This window comes from Mus caroli, unplaced genomic scaffold (assembly GCF_978045245.1).
Source record: "Mus caroli unplaced genomic scaffold, Mus_caroli_1 scaffold_18, whole genome shotgun sequence".
In the NCBI taxonomy this organism is placed as follows: domain Eukaryota; kingdom Metazoa; phylum Chordata; class Mammalia; order Rodentia; family Muridae; genus Mus; species Mus caroli.
Genome location: NW_028227273.1, coordinates 86,291,023 through 86,308,592, shown reverse-complemented (window position 1 = coordinate 86,308,592; position 17,570 = coordinate 86,291,023). Strand labels below are relative to the sequence as shown.

Sequence of the window (17,570 nt, the reverse complement as noted above, 5' to 3'; positions counted from 1 at the left end):
TCAAAGACATACGCATCTGGGAAGTTCGCTGGGGTCTTCGAATGCCTGTGTGGAAACATAGCTACCCAGGACTGGCACTTCTTCCCTGTGATGGTAGTGGACGATGTGCCCCGATAGCTCTGCCCATTACTCTGGTAGCATTCCTGGACCACAGGTGTTTGCTCCTCTGGTGGAACTGAAATCAAAGCAGAAGAAAGCGAGACCAGTAAGATCTGAAACAGGCAGACCTGAGCACTAACTTACGACACATGAAGTAAACCAGTCTGGGAAATCCCATTGTGTGTGTGTGTGTGTGTGTGTGTGTGTGTGTGTGTGTTGGTGTGTGTGCATGTATATGTATTGTGTGTATGCTCACACACAAGTACACCATTTATAGTGTTGTACCATGTATTGAAAAAAAAAAACCTTGGAAGATGGATAAGATTGGCCAGAGTGTTGATAACTGGAAATGTCATTATGTACAAGTTATTTTTATGAATTGCTACCAGATGTTCATGAGATCAAGAGGCCAGAATGCTCTGTAATAAGGGCACCAGGCAGGACAGGGCTAGACCTATCATTCTTGCATACTTCCCTAGACTTTCTTTGGTCATAGGTCTGCCTCTAGGACATAAGAAAAAGGCCATTTATTCTCAGAAATGACCACAGTAGGACTCTAGCCGGTTAGGATTGTGAAATAGTCTTGGTTAGTTTGTGAGTGGATCCTCAGACACAGGAACCTCAAAAAATAAGAACAAAATAGAAATTCAAGGAGCAAAACCCACAGCATCGGAGATGAAGAATTCCTGCAACAGACTGATCAGCAGACGGCAGGGTTAGGCGAGCAGCCAGTGAGCTTAAAAGTACTTGGGTAATGGGTTCCACATGACACAAAAGGAAAGGATGGATGGTGGCAAGGAGACCACGGACAGAATAACTACGTTAATGATGGACTTAAAGCCAAGCATGCACAATTATATTAATGCAAATATCTCCGTCAGAAGGCTAATGAGACGCATCACACAAACACTAATGTAGGCAGAGCTACAAAGTCTGTTCAAATCAGTAAAGATAAACTTCAGAGTTTCCGAGACAGAAGGAGTATTTTCAGAAACAATGGCATGACAGAGGAGACATCATCCCATCGAGAAGATAAAGAGGTCTTCAATGGGTATGTGCCTACCAACTGAGCTTCACAATACAGAAAGCAAACAGAAGCAAATGAAACAGACTAATCTGCAGTTAAAGTCGGACCTGTAAGCAATACAGTAGGAATACAGAACCCTAATAGAGTTTGCAAGTTGACTTTTATAAGCTTCCCAACCACAACAAAAGTCAAGATTTCAAGAGCTTGGGGATCGCTCACCAAGGTTGTATCCTGTGCCACGGGGCAAACAACAGGTGAAATACTATAAATGAAATGATAGAAGCCTCACTCCGACCCACAGCAAGATTAAGCGAAGCAAAGGTACCACACCCTGATACATGGTGAAGAAGCCAGTAGAGACAAACTTGTATAGTGCTGCTGCTCAGTGAGCCCTTGTGACCCACTCTTACCTGAGGAATCTGACTGGTCTGGTGACGCTGAGGACTCGGACTCGCAGGACGGAATCTCACAGTACTCCCACCTCAGCTGGCTGTCAGTGGTATAGCACCAGGGAGCAGTTTCTCCATCTGGGTTCCGGCAGTAGTTCTCTTCCAGATTTCTAGAACGGAAGTATGGGTTTCGCGCTTCAAAGACTTTCAGTGAAGCAAGGCATGCACACGCTTGTTAGAAGGAGTGCTGTACATGTCTAATATGCTAGAATCGTGCATGCTGAATGATTGACAGGTACCAAGAGGAAGCTTGAATTGGGCTTAGACATCACATGGCATGGCAGGTTATCTGGCATAGAAGAAGCAATGACTAAAATATATTCTTTGGGCTAGAGAAGTGGCTCAGTGGTTAAGAGCACTGATTGTTCCTCCAGAGGTCCTGAGTTCAATTCCCAGCAACCACATGGTGGCTCCACAACCATCTATAATGTGATCTGATGTTCTCTTTTGGCATGAGGGGTACATGCAGATACAGCACTCATATACATAAAATAAATAAGTAAATATTATGTATATGCATATATATGCATACATATATGTACATACATATATTCCATGACTTCATGTGATGGAATAAAATGAGTCTTTAGTTCTGGGTTGGGTACTGCAATGTATGCTAGAGCAATGAGGATTTTCCCCGAGTCTCAAACTTACTAACTCTAGAGGCCTAGAGTTTGCATTTCTAGTAAACCCCTGATGGTATCGGTGGGGCACACTTTGAGAAAGATTGTAACAGGTAAAACACTGCTGAATGTCTCTTTCCTTGCATGTGACCTAATCGATCTTCATTCGTGAATTTTGTTATACTACAACCAAGATGAAGTCAATGGGGTCTGCATCCCACAGTCACAGGGGTGAGAAAGGAGACAGGAGGGACATACTTGCAGGGGAAATTTTCTGGTGTCCTGTTGTGCCTATGAGGGGTTTGCTCACTCCAGCGCTGACAGGTTTTCCCAGACACGGTGACAGACACGGTCCCTCGGTAATTTTCACCTCTTCCTTTCAGACACTGGTAGGTTGGGCCGGGTGGGGGTGGGGGTGTTGCTTGAATAGGGGAAAGAATTGATTGTGAATGGTTTTCCATTAAGAATGCACCGACAGATGTTTTGGAAGGATGAAGGCAGGGTCTCTCTGCTATGTCCTCTCTTACTCCTCTCAGGATTTTACACTTGGGGACAGCTTAGTACTTTCAGTTTGGTAGCCTGTATGTCTACATGGCCATTTCATCAAGAACATCTCTAAAGATGGACCCTGGGACCAGATGCTTCTGTCTCTAGTGTTTTGTGTTACTTCATCAAGCATGGTAAGAGTCGGTATAAGTCCTCTCCCACTTCAAGTCCTTATGTATGCCTTTGATCCAGGCCCTTCTGAGAAACATACATGATTCACTAGGTAAACACAACTGACCACCACCCATCTCCCATAAAGGCACACAACTAAGAAAGAGCCCATGGGAAAAGGTGAATGTCTTAGATACATATTCACTTGCCCTCAGAGCTTCAGAATACAGAAGACAAACAGTTAAACCCTAAGGGGAATAGATTAATCTACAGTTAAAGCTGGATATATAACCACCTATCTCCCAATAACTAATAAAACAAAAATACAGGAAAAAAAACACTAACCAAATATCTTTAAGAAAAAGTATGCGACTAGAAATTAAGACTTTGTTGGGGGGTGAGGGGGACGTGTTGTAAGAAGGAAGACAGCCTGAGGAATCCCTGCTTTTCATTGATGGCAGGACAAAGGAGGGTGGCTGTCCCTGTATGTCATTTCTAGCATCTGCTCAGGGTCGGTCTACTCTTCGAGATTCTCCGTTCCCATTCCCAAAGAAGGAGCTGTGTGACATAGCTTCCCCAATATGTCATTTTTATGAGCTCTACTTCTCTTGAGCACCCCCAAGTTAGACAGCTAAACAGCTGGGTGCCCACTGACATCTGTGTTGACAACTAAACAATTAGGAGGAAAAAAAAAACCTCTGTATGGTCATGAAGTTCGTGGAACAGCTATGCTGTCAGGCTCCTTCCGCTCAGGGAAGACTGGATTGGCAGAGCTACAGCCCAGAAATCTGCATTTGAGCGTGCTTGAAAAAGGATGCTGACCTAACTAACTCCATGTGGTCCTTTTGTCTCTAGTTTGCCTCTGATTCTTTCTTCCTGGCTCCCTTGGTTCTGCAGTCACCTTGGATTTGAGAAATGACTGGAGGGATGGATAAACAACTTTGTGTATGTGCATGTGTGCACATGTTCATGTGGTGGCCAGAGAATGACCCCAACTGTCATTCCCTAGACATTTTTACTTTTTGTTTTTAGACTGGGTCTTTTACTTGGACGTTACCAAGTAGGCTAGGCTGGCTGAGTAGCAAGCTATGTAGGGATCCACTTGTTTCCACCTGCCTTGGCCTGCCTCTACCTCCCCACTGACACCAACATGCTCAGTTGGTCTCTCTCTCTCTCTCTCTCTCTCTCTCTCTCTCTCTCTCTCTCTCTCTTTCGATGTGGGTTCTGAAGGTTGAACTCAGACCATTAGGCTTGTGGCAAGCATTTAGCCTACTGAACTCTCTCCTTGGCCTCTGGATTATGACAAAGGGGTTCAGGCAAGAAACACTGAGCCTTCAAGACTCAGTTACTTATGATGGAGAAGCTACATCACAGGTGAACAGTCAGCTCCTAGGAACCAGGCTGTTCCCCTTAAGAAGAAGAAGAAGATGGTGGTGGTGGTGGTGGTGGTGGTGGTGGTGGTAGACACAACAACCACAATAGCTTCCCCAGCAGAAGCAGAGCTGACATAACCAAGCTACCTATAGCCAAGACATCCTACTCCATCATCTCTATCAATCTCAAGCCCTTCTTTTGTTTTCCCCTTTCTAGAAAGTTCCAGAGCTCCTGTCAACCCCTTAAAGATGAGCTTGGCATCACTGACCCCCTTTATAAGGTCACACTGATTACACCATTCCCTGCTTACACATCTCTCTGCCTTTCACCACTCCTGCATCTTTAATGGACAAGCAAGTGGGTGTGGAGTCTAGTCTGTTAGGGCTCCTGGAGCTGCAGCTTTGCCTTTATACTGATAATATTCACAAATGGTAGAAATCTCTGAGGAAAAAAAATCAATAAATGGATTGCCTTACCAGTTACCTAAATAGCTAATAAATTGGATGAGAGAGGTCAGGAACATCCCGCAGACCTGTGGGACGACACTTTAGGGCCTTACTCAGCTGCCAGCAAGATTCCCAAAAGGGGAGGCCGGGGTGGGGGTAGGGGTAGCTCCCATAGTATTGGGTATTAAAGGAACTTACTGCAGCGGGGGATGTCACAGTATTCCCAGCGTTTGTTGGGGTCTGTGGTGAAGCACCAGGGCCGTGGCTCCCCGTCAGGGTTGCGGCAATAATTCATCTTCAGGTTCTTGCTTGGAAATCTGGGTGGACAAGAAGGATTTGTTTTTTAACCCCTGTCTTCTTTCATTTTTTTCATTTGCTGTGATAACATATCAATAATTTAGAAATAAAAAAATCATATAGGGACTAGAGAGAGATGGCTCAGTGGTTAAGAGCTCCAACTGTTCTAGAGGTTCTGAGTTCATTTCCCAGCAACCACATGGTGGCTCACAACCATCTGTAATGGGATCTGATGCCCTCTTCTGGTGTGTCTGAAGACAGCTACAGTGTACTCACATGCATAAATAAATAAATAAATAAATAAATAAATAAATAAATAAATAAAAGAACAGGCCTCCCAGGGACACTGGAAAACTTCTGCAAAGCAAAAGACACTGTCAATAAGATAAAATGGCAGCCCAGAGAATGGGAAAAGATTTTTACCAACTCCACATCTGACAGAGAGCTAATATCCACAATAAAGAAAGAACTCAAGAAACTAAACATCAATAAACTAAATAATCCAATTAGAAAAATGAGTTACAGATCTAAACAGAAATGACCTAGAAACACTTAAAGAAATGCTCAATATCCTTAGCTATCAGGGAAATGCAAATCAAAATGACTTTGAGATTCCATCTTATGCCTATCAGAATGGCTCAGATCAAAACCACAAGTGATAGCTCATGCTATCAAAGGCAGGTTTTTTTTAATAGTAATAAACATTCATGCAGAGCAATTAGAGTTAGTCCTCTGCTGGAAACCCAGAAAGAAAAATAGGCTCAGACTTCCAAGGACCACATTTCTAGTGGTTCCCATGAACAAGACTTACAGAAGAAGATGAGAAACTATCTAACCATCCAGAATATTGAAGCAAGCAAACTTTAGTTATTTAGATACAAATAATAGCAATCTTCAAAGAACAAAGTGCTCACTGTCTTCAGACAGTGACGTGGTGCAGGCAGGACATTGATGCCCAGTCCTACTGGTCTACCAGGTTCCCTATCCACTACCAGGAAGCTTAGAGAATCCAAGATTGGGAGCTATGTTCCTTCAAGCACCTGGCCAGAGAGCCCTTCTTGACAGGGACCCAGGGGTTTAACTGGGAGATTGTCTCTGTGCCTGGTTCCTCTCTGAGACTGGGTGCTTAGGACAAAGAGGAAAGCTAGCAATGGTCTATTGCCCCTCTTCTGGGTTCTACAGTTGTCCTGACCTAGTCATACTTTGAGGGTATTATTGTGCTTGCCTTTGAAAGGCAGTGGCAGGAGCCATGTTTTAAGCTCTTCAGAAGATGCAAAACTCAGCAATGCCATTGTCCACAGGGACAGCCGTGGCTTAGTCATGCTACTGAGAGTCTTAGTAGCCCTGTTATGACATCAGGGTCATCACAGAAAGAGGAGTAAGAGCATGACATCTCCAGGGAGATGTTTTCCTGTGGAAAAAAATGACCTTGAACCCTCACAAGTGCTTGCTCTGAAAACCATCCTTGCTTTCTGAAGCAGGGAGCCCCTGGTCCTGTCTTAAACTCATAATCACCTTTGAGAACATGATTAGAAGTTGTGAATGGCTCGGTGTAAATACACATAAAATATCGGGGATCTGAAAGATGCTTGATAGCTATAGATCACAGTTGGAACACCTAGACCATACCTGGTGTAGAGAGAAAGAGAGCAAGGGAGCACACACAAGCCAAGTGTGCGTCTCCGTTTTCCCAGAAATACACATTGGCCGTGGATTTAGTTATAACTCGAATTCGATTCATAAGGCTTGGATGCTGTCTTTCTAGCAAGTACCCATGCCTCTGGACCATGTGATGAGTAACAAGAACACATACTTTATATGCAGCCTAGCTGGAGGATACCCGCCTTGAAAATCAAAGCCACCCAGCCTTCAGTTCCTCGGATGTTTCTGCTTGCTTCAAGAGGAGTGCATATCTAAAAAGCCTCAGGCTTGACTGCAGAACCTTACTTGGCAGGGATGTATCCATGAGCATGTGGGCTCTGAGAATCCCAGGCTTGGCAATCAAGTCCAGACATGGTCTTGGAGATTTTGCCCTCATACTTTTCTCCACTGCAGTACATGCATTCCTCTGTGCAGTGTGGGAAGAGAAGGGAGAGAGAAAGAGAAACTGACATTGAAACACAGTGGAACATAAACCGGAGTCCCTCTAGAGAGGTCTCCAGTGCTTCCTGCCACCCATTCCTACCTGACTCCCAGTAACCACTTGGCAGTAAAGACTTGTATTGTTCTGATGCGGTCAGGGTCCCATCTTTTTCTGAGGCAATGTATTTGGGCTTTATGAGTCTGTGTCACCTTAACTATGGCAGTCAGAAACATGACCTCAAACTGGGAGGCTCCCATGGGGAAGGCACACGCTCTCAGAAGCCTATACATTCTCCATTTTAAATTTGGCATGTGGTTTTTTAAAATTCAATAAACTTATTCTGATCACTTGATGAGTGACAGGCATATGGGAACCATTGGGACTTTCTGCTGGGTTTTTTTGCTTGTTTGTTTGTTTGTTTGTCCCCAGTGAGACTACAGCCATTGGAGAAACCCACTCAACCTTAAGCAGTCAAGCTTCTGTTTGCATATTGCTGAGAAACATGACTGATTGGGGTGTGTATATATGTGAGGGGTGGAGGGGTGTTGTATTTGGTTTTTCCTTTTTGCAGTCTAATTTATTTTAAAAATAAGACTTGGATTTGGAATCATTAAAGTCCCGTGTTGATGAGAAATAACACACAACTGGAATTTTTATGGTAGCATTAAAAAAATATCTGTGAATTTGATATAAAAAGCCTGTGTTCATGGGATGTAAAAGCCAAATAATCTGTGACCATCCATGTCCAAATGCAGGCGCTGCTCTGTCCACATAGACAAAGTGGTAAGAAAGGAGTTGGCCCCTGAAACATGCCCATGCTGCTGTATAAGCACCACTAATGCTTTTTTAGCATTAACCTTTGAGGTTCTTTGAGAAGCTGATGGGCCCGTTAGAAGAAGGCATGCCAACACACACAAACTGGTGTGCTGTTTAACTTCCAACTCAACAGAATAGCTCACATGAGATCATTCCTCCTGTGTGCTTGAATTCCAGTGGCTTCATGGTTTTAATTTAGCTATTTAATAGCAACCATCTTTGGAGTTTTACACCGTGTAGAATTTTAACCAAAGAAATTGTATGCAAGTTTTAGATCTGTCTATCCATGTGCATATGTTGAAATAACATTTTAATAAAGATAGTTCAGGTCAGAACTGGGACTCCTTCATAAGAGCAAGCTCATTACTTCATTTTGTAGTGTACAACACAAATATTTTTTTAATGATGTCTCTGAGAAATGGATGTATAGCATATGCCAGGTGACAAGCAGACAGAAGGGGGTTTTCTAGATCCACCCCTACCTTCACATTCAGGGATGTTGCAGTAGTCATATCTCTTGTCCGGATCTGTAGTGTAGCACCAAGGCCCTTGTTCATCATTGTCTGGGTTCCTACAGTAGTTCTCTTCTAGTCCCTCATTGGGATGTGTACTGGGAGAGTAGCTGCAGGATGGAAAAGGAACATGGTGACCGCATCTTAAAGAACAGTGCATAACAAGGTAGGAGATGCTACGCTTCGCCTCGAGGGTTCAGATCTGTCTTCTGAATGTGTTTCAGCTGCTGGTTGTTGCTTCTTTATCTACAGATGGGAAGCTTGGGTCAAGCAGCTCATTTTACCATCATCACTCTTTGGGCAGCTAAGCCTTGGGTCTAGACAAGGCATCTGTGCTGAGCAGGCAGGAGGTACACCAGGGCCTCAGATGCCAGTGGTCCTCCATCTATCTACACATCCACAACACTGATTGCTCTTCTGTGTGACCTCCGGCCCTGGCATTCCACTTAAACCTTCTACATCCTGTCACTTGCCCTTAATGGAAAAAAATGCACTAAGAAGGGGTCAGCACCCATGATACTGATGGGGGAGCCTTGTGTAGTGAATCAGGCAAAAGCAGATGACTTGACTCATCAGCCAGTGGCAGGTGAAGACTCAGTTTATTGTGTAATCCCAGAGACTAGCCAGGTTTTCTCTGAAACACAGCCTAGGTGGTCAGGGTTGGGGAAAGCTGAGCTTCTGCTCTAGAGACGAGTTACTGCAAAGATAACTAGATAAAACATGCAAGAACTTGCAGTCTGAAAAGGCAAGCTCGATTTCTGGCCCCTCCATGTCCCAGTTTGGGGAAACATCTACCTGATTAGAAGCTCAGCTGGCTCATGAAAGAGCCTGGTCTGGGCCTGCGGCCCCTGGAGTCATCACAGAGAACTTAATGCCATCTAATGCTAGGGGAACCCAAACAGAATGTCCTTAAAATAATACGCAAGCTGGAGTGTTTCTATTTGGTTTTCATGGTTTATTTCCTCATTGGGTCACAGTGGTGAGGTGGGCATGCCATGTAAACTCAAACATAACATTTAACTGAAACACACCCATTTCTAAACAGGCATCATTTCATGATACTTGGTCTCTGTTATAGTTGGTGTGATTGTCAACTTGACATGAACTAGACTCACTCGAGAAAAGAATCTCAATGAGAAAAATCTCTCAACACCTGTATGCAGGCCTGTGAGAGTATTGTCTTATTACATTAATATAAGTGGGAAGATCCAGCCCACTCTGGGCGTTGCCATTCCCCAGGTAGGAGATCCTGAAGTGTATAAGTACAGAGAAGGAACTGAGCACCAGTAAGTATGCATGCGCTTATTTCTCTGTTCTTGACTGTAGCTCTGCTGTCACTGGCAGTGTCAAGCTTTTGCGGCTGTAACTTTTCCATAATGATGGACTGTAATTTGTAATTGCATCTAAAGTAAACTCCCTTTCTCCCCGAGTTACCTTTTTGCCATGGTATTTTTATCACAACAACAGAATGAAAACTAGGGCAGCCTAAAATTCAGTCGAAAGTTTCTCTTGACGTGCCTCCTTCTATGTTTTAGGACTTCTAGGATATTATATAATAAGATTAATAGAAACCAGCCATTTTACTCCTTCTGTGTTGTAAATATTCAGCTGCTCAGAATCCACATCAAAAGGTTCTCTGCTCACACTAATAGACAGGTTTAATTTGGAAACAGTGGAATTGTTCTGAATGCACTCGTGAACACCAACATGAAATAGCAGGGCTTACTTGGGTACGTGGGGGAATGTGGCACCCCACTTTTGACAGGTAACACCACTCTTTGTCTTGGACATGGTTCCTCTGTAGCCGTTGCCAATGCCGGTCTTACATTCTGACAGATACACTGCAAGAGACACACACAGAGGTTCAGAGTCCAGCAAACAACCTCTGGAAGAAGGTGTGCCTGGCACAGTTCCAACACAGGAAAGACCTCTAACCAAGCCCTGCCTTTCTGCCCTCTGAAGGCCAGCTGCACATGCTGTCTGGAGTTGACCCTGTGATAGTTTTGACTGTTGCCATGACACACCTAGAATCTTCTGGAAAGGATGCTGATAGAGGAATTGTCTAGATCACCTTGGCCTGTGGGAGGATTTCTTTACTGAGTTAAATGAGGTGGAAAGACAGCACCATTCCATGGGCTTGTCCCCGAACTCTCTGAGGGTGAAGTGAGCTGGCTGAGCACAGGCAGCAGGCAAGCAAGGTGGTGCATATTATATCTCTGCTCTTGACTGAGGGTGTGATGCAGCTGGCTGTTCTAGTTCCTGCCTTGGCCTCCCCTCAGTAATGGACTCTGACCTAGAATTAATTCATTGTGAACCCAAACAATCCCTTGGCTGCTCTAAGTTGATTCCATTTTATTACAGCATCAGAATGAAACTAGAACAGATGTGTTTATCCAAAAGTTCTTCCCTCGGGTCTTCTGTGCCTAGTCCATGCCAGGGTTGGACCACAGGAGAACACAAAACAGGTCCAGGCCCACTTTCCTGGAGCATAAATCTTAGCAGAGTCAGGGCAGTGACAAAAGGAATTAAGAGAAACAGTTTGTAATGGGATGACATCACAGTGTCGAGTGTCAGAGACATAGTGGTCAGACAGAGACAGAGAGAGAAGGGAGACAGTTGTTCAGACAGAGGGGAGAGTAGGCTACTCAGAGGCCCAGGAGAGCCCATCCAGTCCGAGTGTTTCCTTTTTTATACAGCTCTCAATATACAAAGTACATTGAAATGAGGATGATCAAAGTGTTTACAATAGACATTCCCAACCAGCCTCCACTTACCAAGTCACTAGCTGTCCAGTGAGTTCCATCCTGTCTCAGAAACACACCCAAATGCCCACTGTGGTTTTCAATCGACAGGTCACCCCTAAGTGGGAGGTCCCCAGTGCACACCCTCTTCTGTCCCCAACAAGCGGTAGTAAAAGGTCCCAGGCATCATTTGTATTAATGTCTAATTATTCCATTTGGTGATGCTTTGTAATAAGCAAAGCTAAGATATGAATGTGGAAAGAGCAGTGCTCATAGTTCATATTTTTTGATTGAGTTGAATATCTTTTTTTTTTTTTTTGGTTTTTCGAGACAGGGTTTCTCTGTATAGCCCTGGCTGTCCTGGAACTCACTTTGTAGACCAGGCTGGCCTTGAACTCAGAAATCTGCCTGCCTCTGCCTCCCGAGTGCTGGGATTAAAGGCGTGCGCCACCACGCCCGGCTGAATATCTTTTTGTTCATTGGTTTGTGACAGGGTTTCACCATGTAGCATTGAATAGCCTGGGCTTCTCCATGTAGACCAGGCAGAACCTGAATTCACAGAAATCCACCTGCCTTTGCCTCCTGAGTGCTGTGATTAAATGTGTGTGCCACCATGACCAGCCTGTTGAAGATGTTTTTATGTGTGTGTTTGTGGTGTGTGTGTGTGTGTGTGTGTGTGTGTGTGTGTGTGTGTGTATAGTATGTTACTCGTTATTAGGGGGGGTGCACATGTATTTGTGAGCGCACCTGGAAGCCAGACGTTGGTAACAGGTGTCTTGTTCACGCCCTACGAGGGTCTCTTAGTAAGCCTGTAGCTGATTGATTTGGCTAGACTGGTTGGCCAATGAGCTTTAGATATTTACCAGTCTCTGCTCCCAGCTGGCACCAGGATCACAGCCACACACCACTCTCAACATTTTATGCAGGTTCTGGAGACCCGAACTTAGATTCCCTAGGCTTGAGCTTCGGGTACTTTACAGACCGAGCCATCCTCTCAGCCCCAAGCTGAATACTTTTAAGAGTTGAATTATTTTTAAATTTTTGTGGGATTCAATGTGGACAGCATACTCATGTAACTGACTGCATGAGCTTAGGGGTTGGGGGAGGCGAGTCATAAAGATCTAAGGCATTGCAGAATCAGTGTGCTACCAAGACTGCCAAGATGAGGAGACTGGTGTTGGAAATGATACACTGAAGCCCAGTGCAGAGAAGCCCCAGTGGGGCCCCAAATCCCAAGCAAAAGCTCTCTGCTCTCCATCACAAGCCAGCTGGGGTTTTCGATAAAAGCACACGATAATGTTTCCAGCGTATTTGTGCTGTTAAGATTCCCTCACTGAGGCCTAGTTTTTAGTTCTTCGACCTCCAGGAACTATTTCTAACAAACACCAGCAAACGAGCAACTTTACAACACCATAAACCAAAGGCCCACTCCAGCCTCCTTGGGAAGCTCCCTACCAGGAGTGGTAACCTCACATAAGCATCAAAGGTAGAAACTTGTAGTACATCGAGAAAGGGGGAACCAGGGTCATGGGAAACTTCTGAAAAACAGTGCTCTGTTACAGCAGGGTGACTATACCTTATAATTGTGTATTATATTTTTAAAAGAGATGGAAGAGAAGATCTTAAGTTTCCTAACACACATGTTTAAGGAGATGTCATTTTAACCACTCTGATTAGAACACACACACACACACAGCTTGAATTATTACAATGTATCCAATAAATATATAAAATTATATAATGGATTTTTTTTCTAGACAAGTTATTGCCTTATAGCTCAGGCTGGCCTCAAATATTCCATTCTTCTGCCTCAGCCTCCCAAGAATTAAGATTACTGGCTGAATTTTATTCTAATTATACCAGGAATAGTTTTAAGCTAGGAAGCTCCATTTCTTAGCAGTCACATGTACAGCTACAATCAAGGTACCAGTGACAGCAAAGGCCCCAGCCAGCCAGCCAAGATGGTAGCTTGGTTCTAGGGGTGGCGGTGGAGATAGTGTCATGTAGGGTGCATAATGTCACCTGATACTGGTTGGTGGGTCCTAGCAAAATCCTGGCTGACAAATTAGCAACCAGTCCAGATTCACAGTAGAGAAACTAGGACTGTTCACTAACCGACTTTTGACTTTTCTCCTCTCTTGTTTGTTTGTACCCAGCATGGTGTATATAACCTTTTGATCCACTGAAAACAAGCAAAACCAGCCTTCAAACTTCAGACTTCAGCCTTGCAACTCAGCCCTCCTGTTGCTCCTGGTTAATGTTTTACAGGTGTCGTATTTAAATGTTAGCAGCGCATCAAAAGAATCCCATTCCGTCCCCTTTCCTATAAAAACCTGGGCAATGGTAGGCAACCCTATGTATCCTACCCTTCCTATGATTTAAGAACTGAAAGCTTCACATGAAAGTTAGATTTACTTCACACTTGAATCTCAAGACTTAAAGATACATGGAGGCAAGGAAGGAGATACCAGGGACAACTCTCATTTAAGTCATTAGGAAGGGGGATCGACTGCGGAAATAATCTCAACTTAAAGGAAGAGGTTAACCATTGTGGTTTTGTGTGAGACATTACTAAGAGCACATGGAGTCAGATATTTCTTCAGCACTCCAGTACAAAATATTTGGAGAGCTGATTTGTTCCTATCAATGCTCTTATTGCACGACCCAGCCACACAGAAGAGGCTTTTAAAATGTCATAAATAGTCATACACGCCTAATAAGATTTGGGACCTTCTAAAAGACACTCCTTTGGAGTCCAGGCCACCTCAGGCCCTAAAGGATGGGATTTCTGGCCTGTTATAATGGAATCTGGAAAAGAAATCAACTTTTATTTATGTATCTTCAAAATCTAAAGTGAGGAAAATATAGCCCTTGAACAACAAAGAAGTGGAAAATTAAACAGAAGTAAGAAGTTTTGTTCTTATCTAAATGTTACTGAGGGTTGAAAATATCGGTGTCTATTGTGCCTGGGGTTAGTTCAAAGTAAGAGCCCAGGGGCATGGTCACCCTATAAAGTAGATGCCAGCATTGTAAGGAGCATTTAGACTCCTTTTCTCCCCTTCCAAGCAAAACCAAGTCTCCTCTTTCTCAGGCCAAATATAGAAATGATTGTGTAAATCTCATTCCTGTGCAGAAACAGGCTCAGGTCAGCACTGGCCAAATAGCCAATCCCATCTTAACTCAGAACTCAGTGTCTCTGTGATGCTCTCTGGTCTCATAAATTGAGGATATAGAAAAGGAAAGGGGTACCTAATAAAAAATATTAAAAAAAAAAAGGAAAGGGGGAGGAGATGGGGGACATGGACGGACCTCTCTTTTCAAATAAGATGACGTCTCTCATCCGGATGATGGAGGAAGTCTTGCTGTTCTCCGCCATGATCACGCATTGCTGCTCTTTGCTGTGGTACTGGAATGACCTGCAGGAGAGGGGGAAGACACTAATGAGTGTGTCTCTTGCTGGATCCTGGAGCTCTGAATGGTTGCCTCTGGTCAATTCTGTCACAGCGTGTGTGCAAGACAGTCCTAAGGACAAGTGTGTCAGCATGACAATCACATTCATATTCTAAAACGTCCACACTCTCCCTTGCCAATTGGGTTCAATCACTGTGATGTTTCTGTGCTCCTTTCTTCCTTCTCTCTCCTCTGTATGCCCTCCCTTCTTTTCTCCTTCTCTCCCTCCTTCCCTCCTTCCCTCCTTTCCTTCTTTCTTTTAGAGGCAGAGTACCTAGTGGGCCTGATACTTTTGTATAGCCCAGGCCAGCCTCGAATTCTCAATCCTCCTGCCTCGGCCTCCATAGTACTGGAATTACAGAAAGGTGCCACTGTGTCTGACTGCCTCTTTCCCAAGTGGCAGGCATTCAATTTTGTGGGGGGAGAAGCCTTGCTCTGTGTGTTGAGCTCTTTCTGAGATGTTCTGAATATGGGGCTTCCAAACTTTTAATTTTCCCATCAAGTCCTTGCCTCTGTGTTCTGCTTCGCCCCTCTCACCTCTCCTGTAGTTCGTTTCCAGTCAAGTTCAGAGTACCCCCTGCTCTCCACTCTAACAGTTCTGGGAGCTGCTGAGCCTTCAGGAGCTGATGCAGTTGAGGACTAAGGTCCTGAAAGGATGGCTCAGTCATCCAGGCAGTGAGAACTCAGCCCTGCAGGGCTGAGCTGTTTACTGCCAGCTTTATAAACAACATGGCTGCTCCTGCCCTCTGCACAGTACCTGCCTGTTGTTCTTTCTTCTATTTTCCTGCTTTGTCCCAACTGGCTAAAGCCTGGAGGCTATAGCTGCCTGGCCTTAGACTTCAGCTTCCAGAACCACCATGCATTTGACAAACTTCTTTCTTTTATAAATCGCCAAGTCTTAGGAATTCTGGTATAGCCACAGAAAACAGGGTAAACTTCTAACCTCTCTTCCCTGCAATAGAGGCTCGGCTTGGCAATGGCAGCCATCTTTCAGGCCAGATCTCCTGCCTGAAGTCTTGTGATCCTACCACAGGCCATCTCTGGCCCCTCTCCCTTTCTGGAGTGCCTCTCCATGTTCCTGCAGCCTTGTCAAAAATCCCTCTGCCTAGCTCACCCAGAATGCCTGACACTTTCTTAACTCCCTCAACTCTTCCCAGTGCTTTGTGCCTCTGAATCTCTACAGAAAATGCACTGAGCAGTGCCTCACAATAGCTGTCTTATTCTTTTACAGGATCATTGGTTCCTTTGACTGCTGTGTAAATACAGAAGGACAGACACCAGACTGTGTAGGTGTAACTCTTTGCTCCCCAAGACTTTAGGGAATGTTTTCAGTTTTCTTCATGTGGTCTGTAGTAAGTAGTTACTGCTGACGTCTGCAACTATAGCCCACAGCAAGGGTTGCTAATGCTCCTGCCCCACCGCTGTGTGTGTGTGTGTAGGCCAGATGTGAGCCTCGGGTGTCTTCCTCAGTCTCTCTCCCATTGTGTTTTTTATACAGGGTCTTTCATTGGACCTGGAGCTCTCCCATTGGCTGGATTGGGTAGCCAATGAGCTGCAGGGATCTGCTTGCTCTGCCTCCACAGTGCTATGACAACAGACACTTCCTGTTGCTTTCACATTTGTGCTGGGAATCAAACCCGGGTCCCAAACCCGTTTGCAATGCAAGTGTTTTACAAGCAGAGCCATCTTTCTACCCCCTTGTCAGAGATTTTTTTTTAAAGATTTATTTATTTATTATATGTAAGTACATTGTAGCTGTCTTCAGACACTCCAGAAGAGGGAGTCAGATTTCATTACAGATGGTTGTGAGCCACCATGTGGTTGCTGGGATTTGAACTCTGGACCTTCGGAAGAGCAGTTGGGTGCTCTTACCCACTGAGCCATCTCACCAGCCCGATTTTTTTTTAAAGGGAACACTAATAAATCTTCACAAGGCCTTGTTCTATGGTCCACGGGTATCATAAGCAAACCCCAGCCCTGTAAACCATCTTTACCTTGATTTTTTAAATTTCCATTTTAATTTAATTTTGATTTTTTTAAATTATTGTTACTGTATGTATGTATTGTAAGCACAGGCACATATGTACCAGTGCATGTACATTGAGGTCAGAGGACACCGTTGTGGTCCTCTTTCAACTCTATGTGTTCTCTAAAGATGGAACTCCAGTCCCTAGAGATACAAAGACAAAGGCTTTTCATCACTGCAGCCCTCCTTTCTCTTGAGTCAGAGCCTCAAGTGGCCTGAGACATTGGCACCCATGATACCTGCAGACAAAGTCTGTTTCCCCTTCACATTTGGCCAAACAGTCCGCTATGCCTCCTGCTGCGAGCTGCTTCTTGGTGAGACTGAACAGTGAAGCCCCTTGTGTGCTTACGTAGCCATCCAGCGAGTCCCCTTGTCCTGCAACAAAAGTGGAAAACTGAGCAAGTCAGATAAGGACATCGTTCATTATCACGTGGTGCGTGCGTGTGTGTGTGTGTGTGTGTGTGTGTGTGTGTGTGTGTATGTATGTATGTAAAAGCACATGCATGTGCATATTTCATGGCTTTTTAAATTATTTGCTTTTTACCAATCAAAGAACACTAGCTGTTATTGTGTGGCTGAATGCATTATGGTAGGGGAAAAAGAAGGACTCCTTACTCAGATAAGCAGTCCCAGTAGTTTGTGATAGATTGAAAGTACAGCTAGACTGGCAGATTAGTAACTGAGGCCCATGCAGCCACCTCTCTATTACCATATAAGAGCAAAACTTTAGAGTAAATTACTCTGCTCGCTATTGCTTGCCCTGTGATAAGGCAGTGAGGCCCCAGAGTAGCGACTTGATTTTCTTTTTTCTTTTTCTTTTTAAATTTATTTACATTTCAAATATTACCCCCTTATCTGGTTTCCCCTCCTCCCAGAAACCCCTATCCCACTCCTTCTCTCCCCCCTCACCTCCCCTGCTTCTATGAGAATGTTCCTCTACCCACCCACCACTCCTGCCTCCCCACCCTCA

At 44.4% G+C, this 17,570-nt stretch overlaps 1 protein-coding gene across 1 annotated transcript in view; it reads right to left on the bottom strand.

Annotated features, from left to right (window-relative positions):
* Plg (plasminogen) overlaps positions 1-17,570 on the bottom strand; it is a 41,621-nt gene that overhangs the window by 21,170 nt on the left and 2,881 nt on the right. The window contains exons 2-10 of the mRNA XM_021186265.3: positions 16,840-16,975; positions 14,434-14,540; positions 10,110-10,224; positions 8,354-8,493; positions 6,920-7,040; positions 4,874-4,992; positions 2,457-2,619; positions 1,537-1,685; positions 13-175 (exon numbers count right to left, since the gene is read on the bottom strand). Coding sequence (XP_021041924.1) covers positions 13-175; positions 1,537-1,685; positions 2,457-2,619; positions 4,874-4,992; positions 6,920-7,040; positions 8,354-8,493; positions 10,110-10,224; positions 14,434-14,540; positions 16,840-16,975 — 1,213 coding nt within the window. The remainder of the gene's footprint in view (positions 1-12; positions 176-1,536; positions 1,686-2,456; positions 2,620-4,873; positions 4,993-6,919; positions 7,041-8,353; positions 8,494-10,109; positions 10,225-14,433; positions 14,541-16,839; positions 16,976-17,570) is intronic.